The sequence below is a fragment of the Sylvia atricapilla genome, chromosome 7 (genome assembly GCF_009819655.1).
Source record: "Sylvia atricapilla isolate bSylAtr1 chromosome 7, bSylAtr1.pri, whole genome shotgun sequence".
Classification (NCBI taxonomy): domain Eukaryota; kingdom Metazoa; phylum Chordata; class Aves; order Passeriformes; family Sylviidae; genus Sylvia; species Sylvia atricapilla.
Window position 1 is genome coordinate 29,483,840 of NC_089146.1, and position 22,293 is coordinate 29,506,132.

Sequence of the window (22,293 nt, forward strand, 5' to 3'; positions counted from 1 at the left end):
ACTTGCTTCATCACCATCAGGACAACTGGGTCTGAAACCACTCTCAAGTAACTGATCTCTCAGAGCCCAGCAAGAAGCTGCTGAGTGAAGAGTTACAATCCCCTCACTACAATCACACATTAAAGCCTTATGGATGTGGTATTTGCAGCTGGTGTTACAAGTTGGTAGCAGGTTACTGCAGAGGGGAAGGACACTGCAGCAGCTTCTCAGAATAGACATTAGAGAACTCCTGAATACAAAGGGAATCTGACTGTCATCTTGCCTGACAATAGTAATTGGGTTGGACAATACCTCCTCTTACAAGAGCTGTGAATTACACTTTCCAGGCAAAGGCTCACTATTCATCAGCTTTCAGAGAGATGCTCAGAGATGTTTGGATGGAATGGACAGCAGTCTGGTTTTTTAATACAGCTTTATATACAATAGAGGAGCTCATTTTCCTTGCTCAAATAATGCTTCAAATGATCTCATTTAAAAACTCCAAAGTAATATTACCATATTCTTTGTAAGAAATTTCTTTTGATGCTCTAAATAGCAAATTTTCCATTAAATAAGACAATAGAAGTTCACTGAAATGTTAGCCTGCACAGGTCTATTTGCACAATGAAGCAAGAACTCAGCACCAGAAGAGACAATCAACACAGACTAATTTCTGCTGACATTTTACACTGAGGCAGATTATGTGAATCAGGAGACCTCTACCTGTCAGCCTTTCATCTTCCACATAAAGGTCCTCCAGCAGGACACATAAATCCTGGGTTCTCGGCTCCAATGTAATTTCCAAGTGCCAACATCCTGCAGCACTTGGGTCACAGCTTGGTCACAGATGTAGGAAGGACAGAGCAAGGGTGAAAGTAGCATGGTGACCTTGTTCTTCAAAACATCTTACAGACAGGAGAGGAATGTGACCCAAAAGAAAGGACAGGACAACAGTTAGGCTACCCCTTCCCAGTGAGAAAGTCACTGCCCCTATGTACAAGGGAGAAATGTGGGCCATTATAAACCACTAAAATTGTCTGGGATTATTTGCTAGAGACAAGGCTCCTAGAGACTTGAAAAAGCAAAAAGGAGCATCAGGAAAGAGGCAAAAACCATGAAAAAGAGGCTGTAGGTAGACCTAATTTAAGAAAAAGTAGAATTTAATATATTATTTGTGCCACAGACACCTGAACCACTGACAGCTCACAGCAAACTCCTGAAGCAACTGCAGTGAATCACACTGCGCTGTGTCACACCTCAGATGCTGTGATAGCAGACATTTATGGTACATTTCCACCCCACCTGACACCCCCTCATTGAGGTGTCTGCAACCCAGCTCCTACCCAGGCACTTGGTGGCTCAGTTTTGTCTGGTAGATGGAAGGAATGGCACTGCTGGAGCTCAGAGGCTGGGACCAAAGACCACCAGGGGCTCCTGGGCTGACACAATTGGGCTTGCCGAGAACACCACAGAAACTGGCTGATTACATGACTCTGGTAAAAACCACCTTTCTGCCCTTTATGACAGGCCACCAAATTTTAGTGGGTTCTCAATACCAAAGTTCAGCTCCACTCAGTGGTATGAGCTAAATGAGCAGTTCTGTGAGGAAGCAGAGCTTGGTCTCCAGGTGTTGCAACTGCATTACCCACTGTGTAGTAAGACATAAGCTCTGAGCAAGTCCTTTCCTACCCACGGGGTATCCCCAGAACATGCACACTAGCATGCATGTCACAAGGCTAGCTCAGCCCACCAAGCTCTCTTCTTGACCCAACCATTTATTCCAAGAATTTAATGTATCCTACTGTGTTTTGAAAGTAAAACCATCTGCAGTTCCATACTTCTGAACCATGTGCTCTGGACTTGTGGCCCTTGCTGCTGATGAGAGCCCCACCAGCAAAGTCTTGCCCCGAGTTTGTCATCAGTACAGCACAGGTATGAGGAGCCCAAAACACTCCTATGCCCAGAACCAGACACCAAGAGCTGCCAAAGCTAATACTAACACAGAATAAGATTTAATCCTGTAGCCTTGGGCAAGTCCCACTATCAGAATCAGTTTTACCCATCTACAAAAGCAGGCATACTTCTTGCCAAAGTTTAAGGAATGCAGCAAAAATTACTTAGCATTTGAAAAGAGCTTTGAAGATCAAAAACACTAAACAAGGGGCAATTACTAGCAGGTAAAGAAAATGTGTAAATTCTGCAGGACTCCACCTTGCCCCGGAGGAAGCCACACCAAGTATCACAGCAACAACAAAACCCATGTCTGACAACAGCACCATTCTATTCAAATACAACACAGCAATCTATCCATCAGGGTTTGGCTTGGTTTTTTGCTTGTTTGGTTGTTTCTGGTTTTGTTGGGAATTTTGTTGTTTTGTTTGTTTCGTTTTACAGAAACCCAGGATTTTTAACTATTCATAAAGGAGGAAAAAAAGAAGGTTTTTTTGCATGAACAAGGACTTAAAAGGCAAAGTTTGAAAAAGACAGTTCTGTAGTATTTTGCCTGGTAAAAGAAGCTTAACATCAGGAAGAAGGGCAGCACACTTGGATTCTGCCATGTGCAGCCTGATAACCAGTGACCAAAGCAACACAGAGCAGTCACCACAACCCCAGGAGCTGGAATGAAGGTGGAAGCCTGGCTACCTCTGCTCTGAGCTCTGCTTGTAGAGAAGTCATCCTAAAGACTGCAAAGGCTCAAGTCAGAAGGTCTCGACTGTCCAAGACATGAATCTGGCTGTGCCTGTCATGAGCAGATTTCTAGCCTGGTTTCCTGAGGAAGCACAGCCTGCCCACGTACACTGTCTAGCACAGGAATGTGCCTATTCCAAACTCGCTGGCTGGTTTCAGCCAAGAAATTGGTGCTGCAAAACAATCCTGCAAATTCTCCAAAACAGATGGTTGAGCAGATTAGGGAAACCCTCCCAGCATCCCCCCTAAAGGAAAGGCTGCACTCTACCAGGACTGCACTGTACCAGGACTGAGCAGAACCCGAGCCAATTTAAGGAAGCCATTTCCTAGGGAGAACAATTTGTAACCAACAGCACAATCAATGATTGCTCTTAACTCTTCACTGGATGGATGCCCCTCATCTCATCGAGGACAACATGAAGTGACAAAGATTTATGAATCCTAAGACACTGCCATCATTTTGCACCTTCAGAACTTTTCCTAAGATTACAACACTGGAAATCCAAGCCATGTTCCTCTTGGACTGTGTTCCTACTGCCACCTCTGTGTGACAGGAGAGAAGAACTCAGCAGACAGGTTAGAGTGCCCAGCTGAAGGTCTATGAACACTGAAAGGCAAATACAAAAGATAACAAGATAATCTCTCTATTGCTATGTAACTCTCTCTATATGTAATATTCTCTACAGAGAATAAACTGAATAAACATCAGGTGAGAATCAGCCTCCAAGATGGGCACAGGGAAGAAGTAAATCAAGTAGAAGATGGGGATGGAAGGAAAATTAAAACTGAGGAGTTAAAAAGCATCAAGGACAAGTGTAGTGTGGAAGCAAACACCCAACTGATGAACAAAAGTTACCCCCACACAAAAGGAAAGGAACTGGCAATACAGATGAAACTAAAAGCACACGGTGCAGCTCCTTGATCATTAGGTCCTACATCCTGCCTTCCAGGAGTAAGGTCCAAGAATTCACAAGTCACAAGTCAGACCTCTGGAAAGAGTCTCTATGAGCATGTGCTGGGCGGTGGGAGATAGAAATGAGATACCCCCTAAACCTTCCCTTTTCCTGAAGGAGGCTGAACTGCCCCAGAGCTGTCAGACACCAGGTGCTCCAGCCCCTGACCATCTCAGTGGCCTCTGCTGCAGTCTCCCCATTTGCCAAACCTCTCCTGGGTTGGGGCAGAGTTCTCTCCATGCAGCCTTGTGAAGGCCAGCTACAGGGCAATCAATAATGGACCACCTGCTCCCACACTAATGAAGCCCGAAACTTTCAACCACAAAACCTAATGGAACTTTTTGGATTTGTGTGCACTGTGGGGGCAAGCCTGATTTTTCAACAGTGACTAAGAGGCTCAACTTCTGGTTACAATGATTCAGGGCACTTGAGGATAAAACACAACGCTGCTCTCACAGCATCAGGGCAAGAGCTGACACCACCACATTCATTAACGCCCTGAATAGGTTTTTTCTTTTTTACTCTCTGTCAATACAAACCTCATTCAGAGACAGACTTCTGTGCCTGGCGGGAGGGAACATGTGCAGGGAGCTGCATCAGCCCTGGCAGGAGACCCTGGCCTCACTCCTCAGAACTGCCAGCTGCTTTCATTTCCCATAGAATTACGGACAGCCAAGTGCTGTAGGCTATATAAAAGTTTGCCGACTGTAAATGCCTCCATGCACCACTTTTTACAAGAAAAGCATTTCCCTACCAATCCTTGACATATCTTTAAATGCTAAGTAAATATCGATAAAAGAAGAAAGACTCAAACACCTCATCATCCTTTCCATTAGACAACCACAGCTGCCCAATAAATAACCCAAGACAGAATAAAATGTGCAGGCAGAAATTCTAGTTTCTTCACTTTGAAACCTACAGCAACTAGAAACAAATGTGAAAAACAAGGATTGGCCTTCTGTACCATCCACAGATGACTCCTTAAAACCAAATATTTGGGGGTTTAGCAGGAAGAGAATATTATGTTTATGTATTTTTGTTTGTTTTCAAATTACACTAAAAGGGAGGAAATTCGCTGGATGAGAAAGTCTAAAATAAGTACCCTTAACAGCAAAATACCTGCAATGCAACGATATATATTTGAAGGGAGGTGTGTGGCGATACATCAGTCTGTTTTACACACCCACTTACAGCACATCTCCCGGGCTAAAACAACTTGTAGTTGAATCCTCGCTTTCCTGAGCATGACTTCAAAAATCGAAGACGCTACTGCTCGTCCCAAGGCATCACCGCCACCCCTTCGGCAGCTCGCTCCGGGACAACCCGCTCCCCATCCTGCTCCCGCCGCCCGGAACCGCCGGGAGCCGCAGCATCCCCGGGACCGCGGGATGCGGGGCGATAAGCCGCGCTCCTCACTCACCCAGGCGGGCAGGTGCCGGGCGGCCAGGCCCCGGCACACCGCCTCCCTCTCGTCCTCCAGCAGCGCGAAGGCGGCGGCCAGGCGGTCGCGCTTCCCCCGCCGGATGAGTCCCCAGCAGAGCCACAGCGCCAGCGCCAGCAGCACCCAGCTGCCGCTCAGCCCCAGGTACCCCGCCAGGTACACGGGCCCGAGCCACAGCAGCGCCCGCGCCGCGGAGGAGAGCAGCAGGCGCGGCAGCGCGGCGGGGCGCGGGGCGGCCGTGCGGTGCATGGCCACAGCCCGAGCCGGGGTCGGCCCTGCCGAGTGCTCTCGCCCCGCGCCGCCGCCGCCGCCGCGGCTCCTCCGCCCGCCCGGCCCGGCCCCGCCGCCGCCCCGCCCCGCCGCGCCGCCCTCCCGGCCACGGGACCCCGGGCCGCGACGGACAGACACCCTGTGACCCATCGTCACGGCTCGGTGTGCGATGACACGGGGCACACTCCACCTGTTGGTTCTGGACGCTTGCTGCTTTCGTTCTTCTTTGGCGCTTTTCTTCTCTTTTGATTTTGCTGGGGATGCTGTGGGAGTTTAGATTCTGAAACAGTGATAATCATGGGATCGTTGAATCGTAGAATCATGAAGGTTAGAGGAGACCTTTGAGATCAACAAGTCCAGCCATCAATTCAGTACTCTCACCCCTAGACCACAGGGAAAAAATCTTTCTGGCGTGTAATCTGAATCTCACCTGCCTCAGCTTAAGGCCATTGTCCTCTAGGCTTCTCACTGCAGGCACAGAAGAAGAGACTGATCCCCACCTCACTACAACCTCCTGCCAGGCAATAGTAGAGAGCGATTAGGTCCCCACTAAATCTCCTCCAGACTCAGTAAACCCAGTTGCCTCAGCCATTCCTTGTAAGACATGTTTTTCTAAAATACACTTTTTGAGATGCTTTCCCCCCTAGTGATATTAATTCTATACCTTTATATGCATGCCTTAACAGACCGGCTGTAATTTTACAGTTCTACACTGTGTTTTCCACTGCAGCTTTCCCTGGATCAGGCAAATGCCACTCTTTGTTCAGTGGGTAAGTCTGGAACATCAGTGAATAATGTCAGCTTTTAATGTGGCCCCTTTTTGATATTGGCTGCACAAGATAACAAGTGATGAGCCAGATAAAAACCTCCGAGAAAAAGAAGTTGACCATGACTGGGAGAATGAAATTTGGTCCCTGCTTTGCTATGGAATTAGTATTTAATTATGGGTCAGTCAGTAAATCAAACAACACCACAAGTGATCCTCATCTGTTTGTTAATCATTGCGCATGACTGCTCTGGGCTGGAAATCAGTTCAGGCATCTGAAAACTCAAATGCCTCACATTAGACAAACTCATGCATGAGACATCTATTAACAGGTGCTTTTGGAAACAACCCTCCTAATCTTTCCCTACTGTCAAATGAGGGTGACTATGCTCTTCTTCCTGGGGATGTTGCAAAGATAAATCATTATAAAACATGTTTAAGGAAGTACTTCAGTATACATTGGGCAGTAAATCTCTAGAATTTGCAAGATGCTGCAAGGCAGATGGTATCAACAGGTTCAAAAAGGGATTAGGTGCATTCTCAAGGATAGGGCCCGTGAATGTATTCTCTAACATCATGGACACAACAGCTGCGGAGGCTGGGGAGAAAGGACTGCAGGAAATGCCTGGGCTGATGCCCTCCCCCTAAACAGCAACCCCACTGGGACCAGTGAGTTAACCCCAGAGGGCATTTCTGTTTGTAAAGCTGTGAAGAAAAGTCCAGAAACGGACAGAAGCTGAAGTAGTACCCGCTCTCTTGATACCACGTATTAAAAACCCCACAGTGGTTAGTTTGCACAATTACATGTATCAGGAGATAAATCTACATGCACAAAACCACCTGGTTTTGTCCTAACTGTGACCAAAGACTGCTGCTGACTGTTGCTTATTTTCCCCCTCTGTCATTTAAAGCTTTATAAAACATACTCATTAAGTGATTTCAGCCATCTGAAACTTCCCAAGGATAGACTCAGCTCCACCTTTCAGAAAAACAGAAGCTTCTAAGAAAAAATGGGCTCTTATAGTCATTTGAAGACTTGGAAGGTTGCTTTTGCAACTAGGATAAGCTATAAAACACATATTCAGTGTTTTCCTCCTTCACATTTTTATTCTTACTAAGTTTGAGATATCTATCTCAAATTCAGAGAGCTATGCAGTTTAGATGCATCAACAAGTGTCAATTTATTGAGCAGGAAAAATAGTGGGGCTGCAGTGAAATACATACCGGCTAATTTCATAAATTAAATTTCATAAATAAATAAACCCATAGTTTTTGGTTTCTTATTCTTCACCCGGCTCATCACAACAACCTAGGCTGGGGTTTAAGGACAATAAAAGCACTCCCTCTGTATAAATGACAAGAGCAATTCCAGTCCTCCAGCACAGCCCACAGCTGCTCTTTAGAGGAGATGCTTTCATGAAGGCAGAACTCCAAATTCCTTCTTTCACTGTCCTGTAAGACCCTGAGTTTAGAAACAGCCACACTTTCTCAGGCACTGCTTGATGCTTTACTGCCAACTCCTTTACACTGAGAAGAGAAAGTATCTTTCTGTAATTAAAGGGGTTTTAGGAACTTTAAACAACTACACAAGTTGTATAAAATGTCACTAAACTTTAGCTCACCCCACTTAAAATTTTAAAAGATGAACAAACGGAAAGGAATAGATGTGAAAAATTACTTTTATCACATCATGTTACACAGAGAGATGTTCTCAAACCAAATACTGTGCGGATGAAACCAAGATAAATCAATAATTTTTGAGACCATTGTTAATTCTGTTTATCATGGATAGAAGTTACCCTTTAAAAATAACGTTTAAAATACTAATTTTATTGTAAATCTCTGATTTTTCTGAAGCGTCAGAGGAAATACTGAATCACCAATCAAGAAGACAACTTTGGACTTAAGAATTTCCTCCTGGAAAAAGTATGACCTTGACTGCAGCAGGCTGTTTCCAAGCACCAGACATCTGAGCCACTTGAAGCCAACCTCATTTCTGGTTACAGGGGAACTCCACAAGCTGTTTCACCTAATATTCACAGGACAGTCACTAAGGCAATGACCCAAGGCTATTGTTCTGGCCTGTAATAATCTTCTCTCCTTTTTTAACTTGATTAGGCATCACCACTATGCTTATTAACACTATGATAAAAGTGTATCTTGTAGCTGATTATGACACAGATTTACAGAAACTGCAGAGATTTGAAAATGTATTAGTACTAAATTTGCTGTCTCTCAAGCTGGCCATGGTAACTAAGGCAACCCATTTTAAAGGTGGGGAGTTATGAGAAACTGCCAACGCTTTCTAACTGCAGAGAAAATGCAAAGGAATTAACCTGAAGTATCAACTGAAGCACATACCAACAAGCTATCAAAGGGTTTACTGAAGATGACTCTGTAACTTAACTTTCTTGTGGCTTCAGGGTTTGTGACCACTGTGAAATTCCGTCTTTAATGTTAGCAAATGTTAGAGGTGCAGTATGTCTTTTTTTCTGTGCCTCCACAGCAAAATATAAAACACTTATATAAGGCTGAACCCTTACTCCCTGTGTTGATAGAATGACTTCTGTCTTATGACCTGATTAAAGCTATTGCCCCTTTTGGCACTCCCAGTCACTTGACAAAGCATTATTGTTTAGCTTCCTCTGGTTTTATACTCCATCCATGCAGTGTTCACCTGTGAAGCAAAGCTGAATCCAGACTCTGCCTATCACAGGGCAAAAGCCTTGTATCTACTCCTGCTGTCTGTGTTCAGGCAAATCTAGAGTGCATTTCTCCAGGGAAAGCTGGCTGGTTCTGTCCAGAAATGAAATATGAGCAACTCAAAAGAGTCTGGGTTACATTGCTTGACCAGAGATATTACTCTGGCTGGACATTTGTAATTTGGTCATGAAAAGAATTATGTATATATGTCTGGTTTTTTTGAACCATCGCATTGTCAGAAAAAAACATGCATCTGGGGGTAACTGGTATTATCTGTAAATATGGACTGCTAAAGTTAATGGACCTCTTCTCCTGTGGAAAAAAAAAATCGTAAGCAGAAGACTGCAAACCCTGGGCTTTCATTGGGAATATGTGCAAAGCCAGTCTGGGAGTACATGACCCTTGCTTTGAGGGCTCTGCTCCACTGTGCTCACTCCCCACACTGTGCCTCATGTCTGCCTGGCTGATGGCTCCTCACTGCTCTTTTGTACAGCAGGCAGTAGAGAGGCACTGAAGAGCTGGGACTTTTGGCAAGATAACAAAGCCAGTAACAGCAATTTATTCCACATATCCATTTGTTCTTTTACAGCAGAGTCATTAATGCAAGGGCTGTGCAGGAGGATGCAGAGTGCCCACCATAGGAGGTAAGAGTGTGGTGTGGCCCACAGCCCCTTGCCCAGCTTTGCCCCTCCTGCCAGCAAATGCCAACTGCCCTGGCACTGGGCAGCAGGGTTAGCAAAACACTGAGAAAAGATGTGCCTTGTATACACACAAATCATGTAACTGCAGAGGTGAGGCACAAGAATGTGAAAGAGTACAAGATATGATGGCATCAGAGACAGGAAAAAAAATAAACTTCCCTTACAGTGAGGAGGGCATTATCCAATGCTGCTGGAGGTGTCTTCCAGTTGGAGCTGTCACTTCCCTGGATCTGGGTACCCACTCAGATCTTCACACAAGACACATGAGCACACCTTGGTGTCATCCTGGAGCCAGCACTGGCCACAGGCAGCTGGTGCCACCTGCTGAACATTACAACATTTATAATCTGGATTGAGGAAATATAAATTCCCATCAGCAAAGTAAAATCTTGCAGAAATTAGACTGTATTTTCCGCACAGAAAAATCAGCAGAGAGCTGCAATGAGCCTGAGACAATTCCATTTATTTTTTCAAGTCTTTGCCAAGTACAACTTCTATTATTGTATTACATATTTCAATCTCAGAAACAAAGCCTGTTAAATCTGTTTGGTTTAAATTTTGCTATTGTTATAACCTTAATTTATCCAATTTTTCTGTTTGAACAATTGTTTCTGCAACAGGATTTGTGAGCACAATATATAATATTTTTGGTCTAAAATCAGCACAACACATTTCTTGGAGGATAAAACATTTTATAGATTTTGTTGTCAGCTAGTGAAAGGCAAGCAAGAAAAGCCTTGGAAAAAAATTGTCTTCCCATCCTTTTAAATCCTTCTTCATTCTGCTGAGTGAAAGGGCTTGCTGGTACAGGCTACTGACAGATATTAGGCTACAAAAATTGCCTTTCGAGTGCATGATGAATTCCCAGAACAATGTTAATAATAATCTACAGCTTAGTTCTATAATCTGTACAATTTAGATCCTGCTGTTTCAAGTGCTTAAAGGACTTGACTGAGCTCATAGAAACATCTTAAAGGAATTTGAGTGCTCAGCCCTCATGAAACACGTGGAAAATGTCTCTTGTTCAGCTGGCACCTTCCACTTGAAGTGTCACAGAACAAAGGTGTTTCTCAATAAACTGGACCTTATGGCTCTTCACAACTACTTGAAAGGAGGTTGTAGAAAGGTGGGAATTTGTGACAAGATGAGAGGAAAAAGGGCAAGATGTGCCAGGGGAGTTTTAAATTGTATTTTAGGAAAATTTTCTTCACTGAAAGGGTTCTCAAGCACTGCAACAGGCTGCCCAGGGAAGTGGCTGAGTCACGATCCCCAGAAGAGCTTAAAAGATGTGCAGACATGGCACATTGGGACATGGTGAGTGATGGGCTCAGCACTAACTCAGCACTGGGTTACTGATTGGACTTGATGATCCTAGAGGTCTTTTCCAATCTAAAGGATTTTATGATTCTATGCTTTACCTAATAACATCATCCCTCTTCCACTAGTGTTTTTACACTCAGGCTTTGAAGAAATAATGGATGCATCATCTGCTACTTTCTCTTCCCAGATGGAAAGGAGAGAGGTAAAACCTGACACTTTCTGCTCCTCTCTGTGTTCTGCAGCATTCAGATATAACAGCACCTTTTAAAGTGCATTTAAAGTTCAGATTTGCCAGAGGACTCTCCATGTCTGTGGTCTGTGTTGACTTGGCAAGGGACACAGATCACAACAGAGTAACAACAGGGGCAGTGCATGTGAAACCGTGAGGAATGCTGTTCCCAGTTTAGCCTGCTTAACATCCCTTCATCGTAATGGATCCTGACACAAGACCATCCTGCCTGCCATCTCCCACTTGGAGTGTGGGCTGCCAAGAACAGCACAGGCACAGTTTGCAATGGCACACCAGGCTGGCACAGGGCTGGGAATCCACTCAAAAGCCTCTTTCCTTGAGCCAACTTATTGCAGAAGAGCAATGACAGCATCTCACCTCTCTGGGAGGCTGCACCTCCCAGCTCCTGCTGAGTTTCTGCTTAGTGAATTTAGCCTTTTCAGCGGACTGTGAAAACTGCACAGTGTAGTTACAAAGTCCTTCACAGCGCTGGGCACAAGTAAAAGAATATCTTGGATTTCATTTTGTAGAGTTTTTCCCTCTGCACCTGCTCTAGCTCATTGCTGGCAAGCACCAGCCCACATAGAGAGCAGACCAGCAGCAAAGGCAATATTAATCCAAATGTTATTTAAAAAATCTTGGAAAGTTTGAAAAACCTGCTAAAAATTCCTTTTTTTGGGGGGGAAAATCCTGATCCACGTCCCAGATACTATCTCTTCAGCAGTGAGCATGCTGAACGCAAAGGCCTCCAGGGTCTTGTACAGTTGTTCCTACGATCTTCTAGTGGCCTCTGCTGGCCAGGACTGAGATCCTGACATCTGTTTAAGTGCCAGCAGTCCCGAATCCAGCTAAGATTTAACGGATATTTTATTGGTGACAGCAGCAGAGACAACATCACCAGGACAGTATTAATCAGCAGCAGAAAGTCCTCACTGGAGATCACTGTTCCACTATGGCTGCTTGTTTTAGACTTGAAATATTTATGGGGAAAAAAGAAATCTTGATGGGCACAAATGAAAATCACTGAAGACGAACTTTGGATGTGACTGCTGCCGTTGGATTTGAAACTGAGTCATCTGTAAAACTTTCAGCTTTATGTGGTGTTGAAGGAAGGAATAGCCCAAAAGAAGAAAAACTGGAAGTGTGCATGGCTGGGAGTGATCTACTTTGCCAAGAACAGCATTTTTATGGTAAAAGTGTGAACAAAAGTGCTCTCAAAAGATATGGAAAATATCATTCTGCTTACTCAGCACTTCAGCTGAGAGATCTTGTGAAAAAAAAAGAAGGCATAAAGCATATGTCTGCTGTTATCTGAACATCAGAAAAATAGAGCTGCTTTCCTGGTGTTCTCCTTTAGTGAAAAGTCAGTTTTCCAGCCTCTATTTTACTTTTCTAGAGAGTATAAATTCACAGCAGCTAGAAGAATATAAAGTTTGGTGGTCTTTTACTGAAGGATTTATCTTTCAGAGGCATCATAGCTCCAGGTTCTTCTACTTACCTTCCAATCATTTTAAATTCTTTTACAGGCTTGACTCCACTAGTTGCCTATGGAAAAGCCTGTTGATACAGAAAAGAGAAAGTTTAATTACTTTGTTAAAAAAGAATGATAACAAAAACCTCCTCCTCTTCTGCTCAAGAGAATTCCTATAAAATTTGGGTTTCATATACTATAAATAAAACCCAATAAAGTCATGACTGATTTCAAACTGGAAATAGAACAGTAGCACTAATCCTTGTCTTTGTCCAAGTTTTTCTTACATTGTTTCTTCTTCTTGGAAATTAGCTTAGAAATTAGCTTAGAAAACCATTTTTTTCCCCAGTTTCTACATTTGTTCCTAATGTGTTTCTTACTACTAAATCTTTAGTTCAGAGAAGCAGGGCAAAGGCCCTGGACTTAATTATTGCCTTCAAACCTGTTCAGCTTTTCCAGTAGTTCTGTGTGATTTTTGTTGGCTTCTTTCAATAATGTTTTTTCCTACAGGGAATTCAAGTCAGATCAAAGTGCAGAAAATACATCCACTGGAGGGCAGGCCTGAATCTGGCAGAATGTGCTGAAAAGGCCTAAAAGGAAAGATACAAAAGTTACATTTTGCTGAATGAAAGCTGTCATGAATCAATCAGAACTGGACAATGAGGAACTAAGAGATGGCCTTTTTATCTGAATAGATTCATGACTACAAATTTATAGCCTATAAAACAGGCTCCAGTAAGAGTTCGTGTCTAATAAGAAGGGCCCTAGATAAAGCTTCTGACATTGACTAAAATGAAAATAAATGTAACATGACAAATATTATTTGAAGTCAGCCAATCCCAACAGCACTGACCCATTAGGTGCTGATCAGACAACACCAACTGCAATCAGTGGAGCTGAATTCCAGACCTCAGCTTGGCCCATAGGCTCCCCGTGTCCCCAGGGCTGCATTACTCTCAGCAGTGACCCGAGCCCTCTGGGGTGAAAGGTGCCTCCTGGGAGGAACTTTCTGTGCTGTGCAGAGGCACACGGGATGTGCACAGGCAGAACTGGTGTCTGTCCACCTCATGCTCAAAGCCAGACCAGCCCCTGGTCATGCCCAGGAAAGAACTGCTCTGGGTGGGCACCTGATGTCCACTCTCTGGATGTGCCATCTGTGCACTCTTTACTGCCAAGTCCCCTACTTCCATGGAGGTGGCTGTGCCTCAGAGTTAATGACATGTCACTGGACAAAGTACTTCATGCAGTACTTGTTTCTAGTAAGGACTTAGTTTGGCTCAGCACAGTTTGAGATGTTAAACCTTTGACACTCCAGACATAATTTTTGACTTTGAGTGCTATCAAAATCATAATAAAAGCAAAGAGTTCATTTCATGTGGCAGCTGAAGATCCCATATTTAATGCTGCCTGACTTTATCAACCCTCAGTTTTCTTTCAGACAAACTGAAAACTCAATTTTCTTTTTGCAGTTTTCATGGGAGCACATTAAATAAACTTCCTTCTTTCATCAGTGACTCACTCCTGAAAAGGCTATTTCACAAATACATCTCCATTCCGAAGGAAACAAGCTGTTCCCTCTTACATTACTCAAGTAGCTGCAGACAAACTAAAATACATTAAGTTAAAAGATTTCAAAATGCATTAGAAACATAGCTCAGAGACAGTCAGCTTTATTTCAAGTAGTTTTCTGATGTAATTGCTGCCTTTTAATGAAATCAATCAAGCCAAATATTAAAACCAACTAGAAATTCTTGGGGCCTGGCTGGAGACACTCTACAACCCATGGAGTCTCTGAGTTCACAGACGTCTCATAGTATTTAATAATGGTCACAAAATATTTAGAGTCTATTTCAATCAGAAGCAGGATATAAATCAGAACAACTCCAATCTAAGATTGCTAAAAGCCAGTGAGACATCTGTTCAAGTCAACAGCTGCAGTTACATGTATTAGAATCTATTTCCTGTAATGTGAATTAAAGTCTTACCTGGAGATGTGAATAAGGTGATGATATAGGTGCTTTCATTAGTAATAACTGTGGAGATATTTAGAGTTGAGCTGCTGCTGCTAATTTCATCAAAGAAAACACACCAAAGAACTCCCCAAACAAACAGTTAAATCCCCAAATAAACAGTTGAATATATGTTATCTTGAAAGTGTGGGTCTGAGAAAATCAAGCTTTCCACACAGAAGAAAACCAGAAGTATAATCATATTTTTAAACAAAGATAAAAAAGAGAGATTTTATAAAAATACAAAATATCTCCCTGGCAGTGTGTTAAAAGATAATGATAATATTTAACACAAGAAAATGCAAAACCTGGCATGCTACATGTCAGTCAGGAAGAATGTATTTGAAAGAGTCCTCTGGGGAATATTTGTAAAACGTAACACTGCTTAAAGCACTCAGAGGTGCAAGTGTTACAAGCGACCAGGAATCTTTCTAGCTGAAGGACAGTCCAAGAAGCTCTCTGAGATCTGACTACCATGGATGAAATAAATGGACCAGTAATTCCAATATTACATTGAGTGATAAAAAGTAAAACATTATTAGGGTCTTCTCTATGAAACTCCAAGATTGTCCTAGTGTTGGTAGTGTAAGATTTTACCTCAGGTATATATTTACCTGTAAATAGGCCTTCCAAGAGTGTTCCATGCCAAGGAACATTTGTATTTATGACACTGTTTCTGTTGCACATTGTAAATGCAACAAATACTCAAAGGGAACAAGGTAAGATATAGGCAAATGTCGCAATTACAAAACCAAACTAGAGTCTGGACACATGCAAGACTTTCCAGTGCTAAGCTATGTATAAATGATTTTAGGTTGATCTGAGTTCTGCCTGCAGGTTAAACAAATAACAGCTCATGTAAATAGCTATTTTTGTCTCTGTGTCATTGTGTCTGGGTTTCTTTATTTTCAGAGGCTTGAAATCAGATTGCAAACATCACCTCCTCATATTTGCATGTTTTAACAGAGACAGACTTGTATATATTCCCTTGTCTAAATGATAAGAGACTATCACAATGTTTTTCATGATCTATGTGTTCAGTCTTATCCAGTAACTTCTGCCTAAAGCCAAAAAATCCTATGATGAAACACAGGTACCTTTTTCCATCACAGATGCTCCCTTTTTGTTCTCTTTATGAACATTTTATCAGACTTGGATTATTCTGATTTGATGAAGAGACCCTTACGGAAAATATTTTTTAAGTGGGCCAATCTTGTGGTCTTTATTTGCACTTCATCCTTTTGGGAAGCACTTTTTTCCACTATCTATCCTACCTACCTTGAATACTTGCTTTAATCTGATACATAAACTCCACCTCAGCAGTGACATTCAATTGTACATCAACCTCCAACTCCTGCAACAGACATTCACTTAAATAATTATCATAAGCACAGCAGTAATTTATTACTTCTTTCCTCAGAGTGCAAGGATAGTTTTACTTCTCCCATGTGAGATGTCAGCAGTACATAGAGTGGGGAGTTTTGATGCCTTTCAGGGTATTTACAAATTTCTGTAACCATGTTTTGCTAAAAAAGGAGATTTTCACTGTGATGTGCTATATTTACAGGGGAGCAGATAGGACAGTTGTGCTTTTCCACTGTCTCCTCCCTGATAATTTTCCACAGTTAGTTGGTTATTTTTAGAGTGATTAGTATAAATTAGTAATGTTGCTCTGTCCCTTTGGGAGTCTATAACACTTCAGAGCAATAAGTACAAACAACCTGTGGGGTCTGAGAGACTGAAAGGACTGTCCACAATCAGCTGCTGTAATGCCTGAGATTAAAGATTCCTTTGTTTGCATTCTGGCACAGCTCTCACACTCTGATCTATGAAGATATTTGGAGTCTTCATTGCCAGGGGCATCAGAGGGAGATAGGACTTGAATTCTTTGCCATCTGCTCCCTCAGTGATTTGAAGCAGCATATGATGCCATCATAAACACACAAGATTTAACAGAGAACATTTAGCAGCATTTAACAGGAGGACAAAGCAAAGGCTTTCCAGGGGAAGCAGGCTATTGTCAGGCCCCCTCTCTGTAATTCCAGCCTAGCAGGATGAAGTTATCTCTCAGGAACAAAGTTCCAGTCTATCTCCTTAAATATAGGACTGTGTCCATGGCAAACGTTTAATGCAGCGAGAATCATCCAGATCTGAAAGGCCTAATGCTAATGGCATTGATGCCAGTGACACAATGCCTTTTGTTTTCAACCAAGGCACATCAGAACTGAAACTCAGAACTTCTGAAGACACTTCAATATGTGGCTTTTGCAAAGCTAACTTTCCTTTTATCTGTCTGTTGGTATAAACAGTCTGCTAAATAATACATCAGGATAATGTATCCAATAATGACTAGAAATAGCCACAATTATCAAGATGTGACCAGGAACTTGTAACCAACACAGTGTTAGTGTCTCCATAGGAAATGGCAGAAAAGTAATGTTAATGTTAATAGAGCTCGTGCTGTTTACAGTTTATTTCTTATAGAGGTGTTCTGCTGAAGTTTCCTTGAGGACTGCTACTCCCTTAACTGCACCTTCTTTGGACCAGAAAGCACTGAGGATGACAGCCAGTATTCCCAAACAAGACTGACAGACAGAAAGAATCTATATATGTAAACATTGTTGCTCTTCAGAGGCTCATATATTCCCATAAAAATGGGATCTGATCCTAAACCAGTCCTTGGCTGAAGCTTCATCTTTATTGATACTAGAGAAATGCCAGTTTTAGGATATCAGCAGTAACAGAGTCTGGTGTTATAAATAACTGGTTTGCAGGTGATTAAGCAATACATTTTTAATACAAATTAAATCAAGGTTCTAGCTTTCACAATTTCAGAAAAGGCTTCAAAACATACTTGGAGCAGAACCTGCAGCTCAGAAACCAGAAGTAAAAGAGAAAGAAGTACAGATTGGTTAAATATAATTCCAATATTCTGGATATCTTTCTTGAGCTTTAAATGTCTGTGTTTGGCATTACTGAGCACATTGGCTAACATCTGGACAGCAGTTTTGCCTTTTGACCCTCATTTCTAGCACTGAAATCATGTGAACCTCTTCTCGCCTCATTTTCTATATGTGAACTACATGAACACACTGAGTATCTATGTCTTCTCCAGAGGGCTGGATCAGTTTGCATCAGCTGAAGCTTCATGGTGATACCCAAGGGTGCTCTCTCACATCTCCTCTCTTTTTTTCCTGCTGGTTAATCAAGTTATCAGGATCACTCATTATGTATGTTATTAGTCACTGTTAACTTTTAATTCTGAAGAACTAGAGTTGCACTCCAAAATGCAGGAGTCTTCAAGCATGTCTCTTCTAAGGTGAGAGGTCTAACTGCAGCACAAAAAAGCTGTCCATGCTAGTTTCAGCCAAAGTTGATTTAAATGTGAGCACCATGAGCCTTCTTGGATGCTGGACACTAATGTTCATGACCAGTCTGCACTGAAGCTTGTCTTTGTTACTACCAGGAACTGTTCAGTTAGCTTGGATCACTCCTCTCAGCAAGTCTATATCAGTACTATGAACAGAAGCTCACAGCCTCTATATCACCTGCTTTTAGCAAGGCAAGAATGTGACTGCACTAATTTAAGTGATAGTAAAATGATGGATGATGCACTGGGAACAGCACTGAAATTGCCCTGGTTCCATAAACCACTGTTTCCAGTGCCACAGATTGAAAAGGGAAGGCTGCACACAGGAAAATCTTGCTGGATTAGGACCTCAGCACTATGGGGCATGTTTGAAAGACAACTCATCAGTAAGATTTTCAGCATTTTCCAGGAGGAAGGATCCACAGAGAAAGGGTTCACCCAAGCGGCCAGATAGTGCTTGCAGGAGAGATAAATGAATGACCAAGGTGGATTTTGCTGTCATGGCAGATGCAGCTCCTTTGTTCCCTTTCAGCTGTTCTACAGTGTTACTAAATAGCTAATGCAAATGATGTCGTGTTCCAGCAGGGGATGGGAATACTCCTCACATTGACATGGAAGGGTTATTAGCAGGAAGAACCAAACTTCAGAAATCTGAGATTCTCAGGTCTGTATCCTACAGAAGAAATCAGAACTTTTCAGTCACTAGCTCTGGTGGTGGACATAGTTCACCAACACTTTGCAGCATCCTGAGTTTTCCTGTACCAATGTGGAAAATAACTATCTATGATTGCTGACAGTACCTGCACAGGGACATCTGTTCCTGCTGTGTCACCAGAAGTAGGAAGGAGGTTGAAATGTGATGCTGCCTGCAGGGAAAGGTACTTCAGAGGCAGGCAAGCAAAAAGAGAATTGTTTGAAAGCAATTCTCTCTTGATACTTGATGTCCATTTTCAGGATAACATACAGAGAACTAATCATGCAAATCCAAACTCAAGGGAAATAAGCCTTGGTTTCTTCATCTGGTGCTCTGAAATTCAGCCAGTAACACATACAGCCAAAATCCCTGAGGTGACACAGGGCATTGTTGTTTTGAAGGCAATGCATATTGGATTACCAGAGACTCCACACTGTGAAATTATTATAAACCAGTAATTAGTTGGTGATGGCGATAATTTGGTTCAGAATTCTGAAGCCAGATAAAATGAACTGATTCAAAATAATGCACTATTAACTCAGTCTCTGGTGCAATTAAAAACTCAGAGAAACTGAGTGAAGTATTTAGAAACATAAGGAAAAACTGTAACCATTTAAAAATGCACTTTGCTAACAATGGGTTTGGGTCCTGAACAGGAAATTTTATTTCTTTAAAGCCAGGACATGATATTGCTTTTCACCTTGGAGAGCTCTTGCTCACTTAAACACAGTTTAACCTTTGGATGGTAAAATATGAACATGCTGGAGCTAAATAGTGCCTGGCACAAGTGAGAAGCTTGTCAGAAGATGTTTTCTGATGTACCAGTGCTTTGGAAAAATACTTCCTGCAGGTGTTCTGAAATCACCTGGTGTTTTTCAGGACCTGCTTGATTTAATTTTCAAGTCCCTGCTGTGGTCATACAGACATTATCTGGTAGGTCCCTCACGACCAATTACCTTCTGCAGGTGTTAAGTGGTAAAGATAGCACTGTCAGATGTGCCTGGCTTTTTTTTTTTGGCCAAATGTAGCTTTCTTGGAGGACACAAAGGAACACAGCCAATGAAAGGATGGCTCAGTACAGCAATATTTATGGGAGACTTCCAATAAACAATTCCAGCTTTGGAGAAATGACACATTATTTGATAGGTCCATAAAAATGAAGACTTGGAAGACGATTTTGACCAAGTCCTTCAGTCTGTGTGAGTGTATGAATGGACCTGCATTCCTGGGAATGACAAGAGGTCCTTCTGATCGACTCAAGAGACCCTGCTACTGACACTATCCCAAACCACAAGGCCCAGAGAAGGATTGTGTGACTGTAGCACTGCACTCCTGATGGTTCTCCAGCCCCTACACCCAAGCAGCTACCACTGACCACACTTCGGCAGCAGGCAGAACTGAAGGATGCCAAGGAGGTTGCTCAGGCTGGAAGAGCTGATACTAGACCAAACAGTTGCAGACACTGGTCGGTCACTGCTTAGAATTCTTCTCTGAAGGCTTTTTATACTTCAGGGGAAAAAAATCCCCAAAACAACAAAAATATATTGAGAAGGCTGTCTTGTTGAGCTGCATTTGCTTAAAGAAAAGGACTTATTCCAAGCAACCCGTGCTGGTACCCAGTGCACACACAGACTAACAGCAGGAGAAGCAGAAAACAGAGGAGAAATACTTCATTTTTTAAACCAATTCTGCCTTAAAATAACTTTTATATAAAACCTAGGTACATCAGAGACAGCTGTGATTTTCAAAGATCATAGAAGCCCTCACATGGGCTGTTTGGTGTCTCTAAAGGAACCATAAGAATTAAGCACTCCCAAATTGCAGAGAAGAAATTCAGCCACACTTGTACACAGAGATATCATAATTCTCTACCTTTATCCAGCCTCCAAAGGAAATGGCACCATCTGTGTATCACCCAATAAATTATAAACCTGCCTGCTGTTTTCAACTAAACAGAAAGAGCAGGAGTGGCCTCAGCAAGAGCTAAAATTCTCCATGGTTAAACAGCTGGAGAGAAGCATCTGAGGTGTTTGTGTAAGGCAAAGGATGCAGTGTGAGCATAGACCTGAGCAGAAAAAAGACCAGATGACAAAAAACCTTCAACTGGACCTTGGAATAACTAAACCTTGTGTTACAAATCCAAAGACAACAAGGTTTCTTTAGTTTATGAAATATTCTTATGAGCTGAGCATATAATTTCACTAATTTGTTTACATAAGACACACTGCTGTTTTTCTCCCAGCCTTCTTATAAAATATAATTAATTTGCATTTTAAAGACCTTGATGGGTTTTCTCATCATGGAACAGTAAGTGAGATTAATAATCCCATTACTGAGAACTTAAGGTCACGGATCACTTCCACAGTAACATTTTCTTAATTTTTAAAATGCACCTTTTCTTTGATTTTGAGGTTAGTGCTAATTTATGTCATAAGAGGGAGAAAAGCTGAAGAGTGAGTCACTGTTTATTAACCTTGCTAATAGGACAGACTTTTTCAGGCAAAATGGATATATCTTAATTAGTAAAACGGTTGCATTGCCATTTGGCCAATTAATCCTTTCCAAACAAGGGAAGCAGTAGCAATTTTACTTGCAGTGAATGGAAATAAACTTGTCTACACATTCTGCACGTCAATTTACACATTTTGACTTTCCCATTTGCATCAGTAAAAATGCAACCCTTAGATTCCCCAAATAAGGCATATTTTCCATTTTATCACTCCTTTTTCTTCCAATTAATTTTCTGTAACATCTCAGTCCTTTTCATCAAACATTGAACACATAACTGTGAAAATCCACTAACTGCAGGTTATAATTCTTAAGGTGTATGTCCCATTTTTGAAAGTGTTCAGTAGTCAATCAGGAGCTGACTTATGTGGTCTCATGAAGACCTGAGTTCAGATTATTTAGCCAAATTTCATGTTCTTGGACACAGCTCTACTGGCTCTGAGGGCTTATCACTGTATCCTGGAGGGATATAAAGCACACACACCTGCACACTACCATCAGTACCTCTAAATTTTAGGAAGATTTTAGTGACAAGTAATAGTATTTTCTTACCTTCTCTGCACACTGAAACCTGGCCCCTAAAAACCTTAAAACACAGAAAGGAGGATCACTCCTGTGGAAGGGGCTTAATTTCTTTGAAGGCTGGTATCTACTGCTGGAGAATGGAGAAGCATGATTAATTTCCATTGGGATAACCAGGAAACTGTTCTGGAGAAGGAAGGCAGGGTGATACTGCTGTAAGAAAAAGAGATTAACTTGGTTTAATCACTATTGTTTCTGGACACTTATTCCATCTTTGCTAGACTAGATATTTAGCTGATAGATAACAATTCCAAAGAATTATCTATGCTTGATTTACCTAAACAGTGAATTATGAACTGTGAATGCTTTCACTATAAACTGTGATAATGTTTTGGTCACGGTCATGTTAAGAAACATACTCAACTCTTAGCTCATCTCTTAAAAGATCAACTGCTTCCCTCAGAACTTGCAGAAGAAAAAAAGCAATATGTACAAGTTCAAGCAGTTGTTTGTAGTTAGAGAAATCTGCAGATAACCAGACCTGCATTCTGAACAATCCCTTGTCAATTAGACAGTTAGCAGAAACTTAACAGCTCTTTATTTCTTTGAAGCGAGCAGAGATAGTTTGTAGCTAGTATAATATAGACTATTCTGCAGTTTGTAGCTAGC

The 22,293-nt window shown here is 42.1% G+C and overlaps 2 protein-coding genes across 2 annotated transcripts in view; one reads left to right on the forward strand and one right to left on the reverse strand.

The window, feature by feature from the left end:
• The window catches only part of ESYT3 (extended synaptotagmin 3), a 31,035-nt gene extending 25,554 nt beyond the window's left edge, over window positions 1-5,481 (reverse strand). The window contains exon 1 of the mRNA XM_066323351.1: window positions 4,804-5,481. Within this exon, the coding sequence (XP_066179448.1) occupies window positions 4,804-5,481 (678 nt within the window). The remainder of the gene's footprint in view (window positions 1-4,803) is intronic.
• Window positions 1-22,293, forward strand: part of CEP70 (centrosomal protein 70) — a 77,957-nt gene that overhangs the window by 36,901 nt on the left and 18,763 nt on the right. The gene's annotated exons all lie outside the window — the stretch shown is intronic.